This window comes from Cariama cristata, unplaced genomic scaffold (genome assembly GCF_000690535.1).
Source record: "Cariama cristata isolate BGI_N322 unplaced genomic scaffold, ASM69053v1 scaffold5726, whole genome shotgun sequence".
Lineage (NCBI taxonomy): Eukaryota > Metazoa > Chordata > Aves > Cariamiformes > Cariamidae > Cariama > Cariama cristata.
In genome coordinates, this window is record NW_009621434.1 from 16,708 (window position 1) to 28,869 (window position 12,162).

General features: G+C 46.2%; 1 protein-coding gene across 1 annotated transcript in view; it reads left to right on the forward strand.

Annotated features, from left to right (window-relative positions):
• Window positions 1-12,162, forward strand: part of LOC104163071 (beta-1,4-N-acetylgalactosaminyltransferase 3-like) — a 53,219-nt gene that overhangs the window by 7,574 nt on the left and 33,483 nt on the right. The window contains 1 exon segment of the mRNA XM_009701953.1: window positions 2,658-2,790. Coding sequence (XP_009700255.1) covers window positions 2,658-2,790 — 133 coding nt within the window.

The window sequence follows — 12,162 nt, forward strand, 5'->3', positions numbered from 1 at the left end:
GGTTCAATACCAGGCTGAGCAGGACCCCCATACCCTGTGGTGTTAGATCTAGGTGTATTTCTCTATTGCTGAGCGATAGGGTGCAAAGGCAGCTTAAGGCTTGAGTTACTGGAAAACTTTTTTCAGGAGAGTGGGGCTTCATACGTTGCTTGGCTGAGGGTAGAGGCCCCAGGAGGAAGGACAACTTGGGTGAATGATACTGGGCTTATCCTCAAACCAGGTAGTGCTCAGGGGTTCTCCCAGAGCAGGCACATTCAAGTAAAAGAAAGAAGAAGAAAAAAAAAAAAAAAAAATGAGAGAGAAAGTGGTGATGGCAGGAAAGTATTTGAGCCACCTCTTGTGCTGGTAGCACACACTCAGGACAGCCCTTGTCCAGCCCTGGCCACCTCGGCAGTTCCAGCAGAGCTGCTCTGCTCCAAGGACAAGGCAGAGGCATGCAGCATCAGTACTTTTTCTGATTAACATAGTAGATATGTTTATACAGTTGCACGCACGTAGGCTATGATTCTTCTTTCATGCTTTCAGATTTTACCAGCTATGTCTGTTGTGAGTGCTTGGGATTTGTCATCTCACTATACGGCTTAAATGAAACCATACAAATCCCTGTGTGCATTTCTTTGCATTCCTTTGTAAATAATCCCAATTTTTAAAATTATTGTTATTTAAAATATATGGGATAGTACTATCTGCTTCTGTAGCTTTGTAAAGAAATGGCTGTAATTTTACTCTCTGCAGGTGTGTGTTTCTCAGGTTCTAAAGGCATTTCCACGTGTAGCATTTTCCACATATACAGGGTCTCTGTGTGCCCCAAGTACTACCAAATCAGCCCACAGTCCAGAAACTAGCAATTGAATCTCCCAAGAAAACAAAGGTCTAACCTAATTTTGCATCATTTTGTGCCTTTTAAGTATCCTGTGCTCTGAATGTTTGCTGAGCACATCTAGCCAAACCTGTTTGCTCTGGGTAAGAACGATTATTTCCCAGCAGAAGAATTGCAGCACCTGCACTTCACTTTGTTGTTTCAGGTGGCCAGGGAAATTGATGCCGAGCTCCATTGCATGGCAGACAGCTGGGCTAGTGCTAGGGCAATTTTGCATGCACTTCATTGACCCAAGGTGGCCTGCATGGAGCTGATCTGTAATGAATATCTAGTTGCAGCCCTTCCCTCCTCCCTCTGAGCCTGAGGAGGCCATGGTGTGAGGTGGAGGTGAGGTGAGGGTTTTAGCAGCTAAGCAACATGCTGCTGCTCTTAAACAACTTGGTGACGATGCTTGGTGCATTGTTTTATAGACCAGAAGCATGTCTTCCATGCCAGCTTTATTATTCTGCGTAAAAGCCTTGCAGGCTGCAGTGGTTTCCATTGTATAAACCCAAGGTATGGGACACTTCATTACACTCTGCCCTGGTGTTTTAATGTTAGGGTTAATGTTAAGACCCAGCTTGGGATTTGTGAGATCACGGACTTGGATGCTGTGTTAAAACACCCTGAGTAACATAGGCTGCATTGTGCACTTGCTGTCAACCAGAGGAGCAAGTGGTTTCAGGCACTGTTAAATGAGCTTTCTCTCCAGTGCTGGTCCCTTGTCGACAGAGTCTCTCTTGCTGTCTTCCCTCATGCATGGCGACAGCCAAGGATCCTTTCTGTATAGGATACTCATGCAGGGAAAGCACCACAGGCAAGAGGCTTCAGTAAATAGCATTTGTCTAATAGGTGCTGCCGTCTCTTATGTAAGTGTCCTAAGGAATCACTGTACGTATGTAGGCACATCACCGATGTGTGCAGCCATTTCTGTAGCCGCTCCCTGCTCCTGGAAGTCCGCAGGAGCTGGGTTACCCCCGTGTGTGTGTCACTGCTTGCAGCACCTGCTCGCTCCCGTATGCAGCCACACCAGTTTTCCTCACCTCCCAGCTTCCCCACCCGCACTGGCATGGAGGCACACCCAAAGCTCTGCATTGCTCTGCTGCTCCCTGGAAAACACCTCTTCTCCCACCAAAAGGCTCCATCCCTTACTCTCTGAGGCTGTCCACCCACGTCATCTCACAGCTTCACGTTCCCCTCTGTGCTCTCAGGGCGTGTAGACACGCTCCCCGTGTATTCAACTCCTCTTCACACATACCTGTCCACCCCAGCATGCGAGTACCTGCATGTTGCTGAGCTCGCCTACTTAGTGCTCGTTCATAGTGTTCCCCTGCATGTTTTCATGACCTTGAAAGTCTTGCTCTCTCCTGCCAAGCTCCTGCGACCGCACAGCTTGCTATGTATTGCAGTGTTTTTCCTTTCTGGGGTCATTTAAGGTGGAGAGCGATGTTTGTGAATGTGGTAGGTCAGATCCTGGAATAAATAAGACATGCCACGGCACTTGCAAGTTTCCTTTCTAGGGTTGCAACCATGCATTTCCATTTCAAATTCTGACACTATCCCATACCGGCTCCTTACTGACTTGGTCCATGCACCACGGAGGGGAATCACAGCATCCCCCAGCACTGCTCTGCCAGCGCATCTAAATGCAGACGAGCAGCCCCCTCCGCTGTTGCACACCTGCCCCCTCTCCTCCTTCTCTGCACAGGCCACTCTTTCTAGTCCTGCCCTTTCCGACCGTGTACATAGCTACCAGTTCATGTGCCTGTTTGCACCATGACGTGTGTTTTGGCTGCAGTGGGCTAAATCAGCTGAAGTAGCGGAGCTGGAAGAGGGCAGGAGCCTCTGTGCCCCTAAGGAGAATGCAGCAGAACACAGGCAACTTATTGGCAATATACAGTCATTTGCCATTTTCTTTGTGGCCCCGTCAGGTACTCGGTGCAGCTCACTTGGGGCTTTCACATGGCTTTTCCTCTCCTTAGCATGCAGCATTCCTTGCTCTTCCCACCTTGGGTCTTTCTGCACCGTGTTTCTGCCTCTGCAGACCAGAATTATACCCAGAGACACATGTATATTTAGATCCTGTATTTAATCAGGGAGTGTACCCATGTTCTTTTTTTAGCATCCTGTTCCTCAGTTGTTTTACAAAGGCTTTCTTAATCTCATTTTGTTTAATCAAAGCTGCAAGATCTTCCTGTTTCTCTCCCCAGATGTTTCTTTAGTTTTCAAATGCTGGCAGGTATGCAGGTACCTGAAGGAGTTAGGGCACCTTCATAAAGAAAACACAGAAAAACTATTATATCTCAGCAGGCAGGGGTCTTAGAGCAAAGTGTTGTCACTTGTAGCTCACTAAGATGAGAAGAATATTGTTGCTGAAAAGGAAAAGTTTAAAATGAGAAATCATTTTAATTTCCAAGAGTCTTGTTTGTGCTCCCATTAGCCAAGATAACAGATATTATTACTAGTTGTCCAGTCACTGCAGGGCCTTCTTAGAGGTCAACAGGGCACAGCAGCACACAAACAGTACCAAGGCAATCTGTAGGGATCTTGAAATTTAACACTTTATCAAATTCTCCCCATTTTTCTATATAAAACTTCACAACTGAGTTGTGTCTTTCTGCCTCACTGATGCACGTGAGAGGGCCAGATCTCCTTTGTCTGCACCTGAAGGGAACTCACACAGAAGGTCTCCTTGACAGCCCACGTGCTCTGTGGCATTTGCCAGATTTCCCATCCCAGCAGAGCCCATCAGTGCCTGACTCGGTGGCTCTCCTGCAGGAAAGCTTTGATGTGAAGGTCTGTCTGGGGGTTGGTGTCAGTTACTGATGTGCACGTGGTTGTTTTTATCCGTCTACTCAATCTGAGGGCAGTTGCTGGCTCTATCGGGTCATCTGGGCTTCTTGGCTTTGGGGCAACTCCTAGAAACCTCCTCGTGCAGGTATAGGCTGCTGGTGGCAGCAAGCAACAGTGACTTCAAGGCATCCCACCACGCACCTGGCCTGATCAAATTATTGCCTGTGCCACAACACTGCCAGGCAAAGGTCTGCAGGGACTTAGGTGAGAATCCTGTGCGCTTTGCTTGGGGATTTGGCAATGGTGAAGTAAGAAACTGGGTAATCGAGGACTCAGTATAGATAGGGGCTAAACTGCAGAATGAGAAGGGGTTACAGCGGGACTGGGTGCCAGCATACACCATAATATTTATACATTTCCAAGTACCTATGTGTATCATTCAGCAAAAAGGTATAAGCCAAATGGTTTTCCTCTGGAGATCAGTGGCAAAAATCCTATTGACCTCAAGTAGAGTGAGATGCAGGTGATTCTTCAGTGCCTTGTGTGAAGGGGAGGTGGCCGGTAAAGCAAAATGGAGCTCTTTCCTTCCCCTGGGGTACGCTTGGCTGCTGCTAGCACAGACCATCAAACCTGCAAAAACTATGCCTGTTCGCCAGGCAGGCCTAGTAGGAACATTTCAGTGGTGGTTACTTTGAATGAGACCTGTATTCGGATGCTTCACTCTGATGCTGTTGGAGTTGCATGATCTGGGGAAAAAGGCTGTAGGTGATACAGGTCTCAAACAAGTGAAAAGGCCAGCAGCACTGATAGGGAAGTCACAGAGGAGAAGGCTGCCATGCTTGGACTGTGTCTTCTGGAAGGGCTGCAAAGCGAGCAAGGCACAGGGAGGTCAGGGATCAATGGGAAATAACCAGAGCATGATCTGGGATTAGGGTTACAGATAAGCTTCCAAGGAAACAATTGCAGAGCGGTCAGTATTAGTGGATAATGGAAAAGACCAGGACTGGGGCAGCTGGGTGGGAATAGTTAGAGCCAGCAGGTCAACGCCATCCCCGAGGTGGATGAACGAACCCCTGGCACGCCTTTTGGGATGGGGAGCTGGTGAGGAACTGTCTGCAAGCATGTTTGTACAAGTGTATTTCCTATATGAGTGGCCAAATGCCATCAGTTGCTTCCAAGAACCTTGTGTAGTTTCCAGACCTTCCGCCGGCCTGTGCCTCAGCCGGGCTATTTGTGGTTCACAAAGACATGGTAGCAGTCAAGCAGCCCACGCTGTTTGGATGTCTGTATGAAGACAGCACTGGAGTGGCAGGAAGATGTCACGTAGCAGCAGCATTTGGCAGTGTCGTGTGCTGCAAGAACAAGAAGGTGCAGGGAGCTGCTCATGGGCCCTATAAGGCTGTGGGCCAAGCGCAGCTCTGATTTGAGCCAGTGAACCTCTGCGGAGATCCTCATGTACGTGCTAGCACTGAACTGAACCTGGGAGGAGTAATACCCCTTGGCTGCACTCAGCTTCAACTACTCCACAGCATGGCACTCTTGACCCTCCTGTCCTTTGCACTGTTGTCAAGCTGTGCCCTGGAAGTCTGGTTTTGCCTGGAGCTGCTCTCGTGGCCATTTACTGATCAGCCCTTGCAGGAGCGTAAAAGAAGGTCAGAACTTCACCGCAGGGGCCAAACGCTGATCTCAAATCTCTGCTTCTCAGAGTAGTTACTCCAGATTTACCATGGCGTTTCTAAGATCAAAACCAGGCCACAAGGAGCTAATTAAAGTCAGGCTAGTATGAGATTTGATATGGTCAAACCAATACATCCTTCATCTGCATAACTGGATCCCGCTGAGTTGCCAAAGTTGTCTGGAAAGGCCATAGTGAAACCAGACACAGTTTACCTGAAACTGAAAAATCCAAGCAAACCTCTTTCAAAAATTGTCACGCAGGAGGCTGCTCAGGAGGGTGAGCGATCCAGGAGTTACTCACTAGGCTGCGTGTTAAAAATTGGCTAAGCAACAAAGCTGTCTGCCTTGCTTGCTGCAGCTCATCAAGACGTAAGTAGAGTGAGGGCCAAAGGCTGGATCTAAGCCCACAGAAGCCAGTGGAAGGGCTCCCGCTGGGTTGAAGCCAATAAGATCCAGAGCAGCTTTGTTTTAAAAATGGAAGAGAACATAAACAGGCATGACTGAGCTCCAACGTTCCCTTGAACCGAGATACATCTCCGTCTGGAGCACAGCAGCTAGCTCTGTGGGCTCAGTGCTCAGGATCTGAGGTCTGGGAAGGACCAAGGGGAAGGAACAGCAAAGGTGGTTGAGGCAGAAGAGATTTACTTGTGACAGGATTTACTTGTGTAAGATATAGATATCTACTTTTTTTTCCCCACGAAGAGAGAAAGGTTAAAGCTGGTCTTACAGCAGAATTCAGAGTGGCTCTAGAAATGAAATCAGTCTCTTGGTTTCCTTCAGCCCCATAACATAAGGGAGTTATGCCATTAAATTAAAAAGCATTATTTGTAAAATAAGTCTATTTTGTATGTGCTGGGTAATTTCAGCATAGTTAATTCGGCGCTGCAGGAGCCAATGATGCAAGTGGTGTGGCTGGATTTTTTTTTTAAGGGTTGGATAATTTTATGACTAATAGTAACACTTGCAACTACGCATGGCAAGAGAAGAGTAATCACAATTTGTGCTGCAGGGCATAAGCTGACTGTTTGCATAGGTCATGAGGACATTTTTTTTTCTCCTCTGTAAAGTAATACAGCTAAAGGTACTTTTGAAGGTTGTTTTCTTCTGCGTTTTAAACATTAGATGTTGGCCACTGGTCAAAGGTAGATTATCTGATGGGATGAACCAATGGTCTGATCTGCTAATTACTAAATTCCTATGTAAGGCTTTTATTTCCTGCACAGGGAGGCACTGTGCATACGCTGTGCCTTTTCAGAGAGACCTTTTTTCGAAAGATGGAATTAAAGCACCAGCTCTGGTCCCTAATTGAAACCAGCAGCATTCAGTTTGGACCACATCTGCATGCTGAGTAGCCTTAGGCGGGCCTCTGCGGTTTCTGCTCCATGCACGGGAACTGTATTTCTGGCAGCAGCTCTTAAGAGTTGAGTGAAGAAATTGCGATAAATAATCTACCATATTTATTTCACTTTGTGTGTTTGCTCATGGAACTTCCAGGAGCAGACCAAGATCTCCTCACATGTATTTGATGTTGTTTAGCAACAGTTCATTACATGGGCATTGCTTTTTTTTTGTTTCCTCTTGGTTTGGCTAAGGCTAGCTGTTTGATAATCCAGGCCTGTTGTGAATACTTGTAAGAAGTGAATTAAAAATTTGCCTTCTCTGAGTAAACAAAAACACGGGTTGAAAATATGTTGGGGTTGATTCTTCCAGGGTGGTTCAATTGCACAGAAAACTGGGGCAAAGCTACCTTAATTGCTGGGAAGATGAGTGGTAAAATAATCTTTTTAATGTTGCTGATTGTGGCAACTTGGTTTTGCTCTGTTCCTTCCACTCCTATAGCTATACTGCTCTGTACAAATTATATACAGCTGTGCACACAAATGAGCAGCTGGGCAGTTTTGACCATTGGGCAAGATCCCTGGTGGATGGTGGTTTTTTGTTTGTTTGTTTTTTTAAAAGAGCAAAAAATAACCTGGCTTGTTTTTTCAGCTTGTGGCTTGCAGCACCATCAGTTAGTAAACATCCTTTTGATTTAAAAACTGAGCAAACTGAAGCAAGCTACTAAAAGAGAGAAAATACAGCATACTGATATGCTGTCCTGTATCACCTCTTTGACTGTAATTGCATTTTGGCGTCCCGTGGGTCCTGATTAAAGCCTGCTCATCAGTTCGCTGAGCAAGTGTGCTCTGCTGCGGCTCCTGCTTTGCTCATGGTGTTGAGGCAGTTGGGATTTCACTGGGGATTTACTCTTCCGTCTCAGGTTCACAAGTACCAGGGTCTCCCCAAATCCTGCGCCCACCAATCCATTCAAGTTCAGTGCTACATCTTGTCAGACTGGGGAGGGGGAAGGACTTCCTTTGCTGTGAGAAATGTGACCCTACACTGTAAGGACATGAGCGCTAAGGGTTCTCTCCAGCCATTGTAGCAGGTCAGGAGTCAGCAGGGCCGTTTGGTGTCTGTCGCACCCAGCCCTTGCTGGGGCTCTGGGAGTCTGCTGGAATGGTTTAATTGGTGCTTTTCTCGTGTCTGAGATGAGGAAGTCATGGGCAGGAAGAATAGCTTATAAATTTTTCTCATATGACAATTATTCTTTTCTCTATCTCATCATTGCTTGTTTTCTTTAACCTGGGGTGAGGGATGAGTCGTGAAATCTGATGGGTTTTGATGAGAAGAGCCTTGGGCACTGAGCGGGGAAGAACCAGGGAGTGGCAGCTGTTTTCTAAGGGGCTATGACGAAGGCACGAGCTGTCTGTGGCCTCCAGATGAAATGTGATGGTGCCTTGAGCTCTCATGGCGTGGGAGGCTGCTGGGGAAGCCCCCTTGGCAGAAGTGTCCCTCAGGGGATGCTGGGCTGGGTGGGAACCCTCCTTGTCCCTCAACCTGGACCCATCAGGTCTTCTCCAGCCAAGGTGCCAGCAGGAGGCCGGGGCAACTGAGGAGATCAACATCTTGGCTCGCTCACCAACCTGCTCAGATGGTGACCTGGCCTGGAATCAGCCCTGGGGCTTGACATGGCAGCACCACAGCACCATGTGGGTGTTTGCTCATTTCCTCGGCAGCAGGCAGATTGCTTACGGCCGGAGAAGAGAGGATGAAAGGGAGAGGAGGGACTAGCTATCATTTATTAATGCTATCGGGTTGTGTTTCTTTCCAGTGCTGTAAGACTGGGACAGGACTTGCAGGAGCTGGTGAAAGAGGAGCCAGAGCTCACCAGGAAACACGAGAGAACTTGAGGGAGGAGTCTCAGGAGGGTCACTGGGAGATGGGAAGGTCTGGGAGCTCCCCAATAACGGTTAGAGCCTGGAAGAGTCTCAGAGGGCAAGGGAATGACAGGGGGAAAGAAATTAAATAAAAAGCATGGGGAGGCTGCCAAGAAGGGATGAGAGAAACTGGGCAGTCATCTTGTTATTGCAGAGTTGGTGGAAAGAAACCATGATTTTTTTTCTCTTCTGTGATATTTTCTGTTTGTTAATAATTTTAAGATAGTGTTATGCCTGGTGTGTCTTTCCCATCATTTGAGCTGTTGCTGGGTGAGAGCTTACCTATGCAGAGACCCTGCCACATTGCTAGCATAAGCGAACACAGGTTTTGTGAAGAAGACCCATAGAACTTTCTAGGGTTAGCTATGGGGCTCAAATTTAGAAGCATCCTAAAAATTTCTGTACAGTTTGGTGGAAAATTATGTGTGCTCTACATGTTTTTTGTAACTTTCATTAAAATCTGTAGCAAGGATAAAGTTGCTAATTAAACTCTTCTTTCATTTGAGATGGCCCAAAATAGTTAGAGATGTTCATAAAGGGCATCCCTCTGCAAGGGTCGCTTACAGCAGCTGCATGCTTTAGCGACCAGATTTCACCAAGGGTCTGGGACATGCTGTGTGTCTCATCTGATTTTGTGACAGTCATGCTTTTGATCGTATGCAAAGATGCATGAAAATGTTACTCTGATGTTTCCCAATTATGCAAAGTTATAAGCATTTGAAGTTAAATCCAGTGAGGCTTAACTTTGCCAGCTTCAGAGCTGGAGAGATACAGAGATTCCTAGATGAGATTTTTTTTTTTCCTTTCACTAGAAAGCATTTTGCCTTATTTCTAATGAGGATCAGAGTGCCCAGGGGCCTGATTTTTCTGGTAGGACCAGCAGCATTTTTGTAACAAGTCCATGTGGGCCTCAGTGCGCAGACCCTGTGAATCAGACTTTCCATCTTTGTCATTTTTGGTGCTTTAGAAAGCAAGATAATTGAGCCCCCCAGTACTCCTGGGAATCAAACAGATTCGTGTTATTCTCACCATCAAATGGTGACTGAAAAACAGTCAAGGAGAGCACACTGGCATCCAGGACAGGGCTGAATTTCACCAATTGTGTGAATGCAGTCGCATTTGTGGGCTAATGCATCCCTGTTGACACTGGTGCAGTAGTGGCTTGTACTTATTCCGCATTTACTGTTGATGATGTTTGTCCTGCTACTTCATAGGTGCTGCTGTTAGGATTACTGAATTTTCAAACATCAGCACAGCTGCTTTTCAGACAGGGTGAAAGCCCCGACTTCACAGTGATGAGATGTCAAAACCAGTGCTGAACAAACATCAAATATTTCAGTCAGTATTGCAAAAAAAGCATGATAAAATTCAGTCAAGCAGCCCAGATCCTTAAATGCAGATAAAAATCAAGTGTGTGATATATGTTGTGTGAGTGTCGCTCTTCATGTCAGCTAAAAGAGTGAAGGTGTAAGAGAGCCTTATTGGACCATTCTGAAATGGTGCTGTGTCCATTTCACGCACTATGCCAGGTCTTCCTCCTGGCTTAACTGTTGCCAAGAATCAGGGCAGAGCAGCAAATAAATGATCCTGGCAGAGGCGAGCAATTTTGTTTGTTTGCCAGTTTACCTGCTAGCGTTTTGCGTCACAGCAGGACCTTTTCGGATGGATGAGCTGACAGACAATAGGCTGCTGACAATCCCATTGCATCGTTTTTACATCAATTCTCCAAGTTGAAGAGCTTGTCTAACAGTGGCAGTTACATGTATTATAAAATATAATACACAAAGCCTTAACATCCTGCAGCAAACAGGATTTACATTGTGCTCCAAGTTTTCTAAATCCTGTGAACTGCTAATCTGGTAGCCTGGATGTTATTCTGTGGTTGCTTTACTATATTAAGGAGATACCGCTTTTTCATTCAAAAAGAGACATGAATAATAAACTTAGCTTACAAGACCTCTCATTATTCCTTCTAGCATTCAGTCTCTTCTCTTTTGTCTCTCCATTCTCATTTTTCAGGATCACAAAGATTTTTGATCACAGTCTTGAAACTCATTGTGGAGAAGGTGGATTTCTAATGGAGAGGTGGAGAGCACAGAAAGATAGAGGAAGGCTCACAGTGATTTTTGCAAACGCTGAAGTAGTTAATTGTATTGCCGTTTTAGGTTGGGCTCTGAAAAGGCACACGTGTGGCTTGGCTCAAATCCCAGCACTTTCCCTTGGGACTTCTGCTTCCAAGGTACTTACAGGCAGATTTTTCAAAAGCTGTGAAGTTGTAAACTTTTGGGATTCAGAGTTAGCAGTGTATTCAGATGATTGGCTGGTTTGAAACTACTTTCACAAATGATTTTTCCCTCTTGTAGTGAATAACCAGGCAAATAACAGCCCTGGACTTCAGGAGAGCAGATTTTGCCATGTTCAGGGACCTGCTTCAAAGGATCCCATGGGAGACAGTGTTAGGGAGCAGAAGAATAACTCCATGCCCTGGTACAGGCAGCTTTGGAGGAAGGGACCTTGGGATCCTGGTGGACAGCAAGCTCTGAGCAGGGATTGAGACTAGATGATTTCCAGAGGTGCCTTCCAACCTCAGCCATTCTGTGTTTTTATATTAACATGCAGAAAAAAAATAGATTAAAAGAGTAATCAAGAATGGACAGCCTTGGGCTATTTGTGGAGCCTGGGAAGTCACAGGCACACACAGTCCTCATCTCCATCCCAGGAGACACCATGTTAGGAACTTTTCCCATAAAACAGTGTGTAGCATATAAACTCTACTGTCGTGTTTCAGGGCACCAGAGCTGAGGTCTGATGCTCTCCTAGCTATGTAAAACCTGGAGCTTTCCGAGTTACTGGGGTCAGAGGCACACAAAGGACCGAGAACGAACAACTAGTCCTTTGGCAAAATGCAGTAGGGAGGCCAGCTGCTTTCACTCACCTTCAGTTTTGGCAGAACATGCTAGAAATGGGTATTTTCACATATGCGGTTAAGTTGTGTAAGGCAGTACGCTGATACCATCATGGAAAGGGAATGAAATTGAACAGAGTCAGCGGAGCTCAGTAGGAATCACACCAGGAACCTGGGGAAAAGGTCAGTAAAACTTAGCAAAGAGACTGAGAACAGAGTTTGGATGAAATCTCAGGTCAGCATGTAAATAACCAATGTCAGATGGTATTTTCATGGGATATTTATTCTGGAGCCGGAGCAGGAATTACTGTGTGAGTTTCCTGTACGCAATTACACAAGAGGTGCATTGGACAGTCGTTACAGTTTCATTTGTACTTAAGTTCATTAGGCACTTGCTGGACAAGTGCTGGGCAGCAAGAACCCCTCTTCCTTGACTTATGGAAATTTCCAACGCATTGGAAAGAAAATGATAATTTTGCTGTAAGTCCTCACAAGCCACCTCAAGCAGTTTGCAGGGTGATTTTAATGCTCTGGTAGAAAGCTGTAGCACAGCTAAATATTCCACTGAAAGAAGATAGCTCTGTAAGGCACGCTGGCCTAGCTCCAAGGTGACTAACCCAGCCATCGCCTTCTGGGTGAGGGATCTCCTCCTGGAAGCCCCCAGGAAT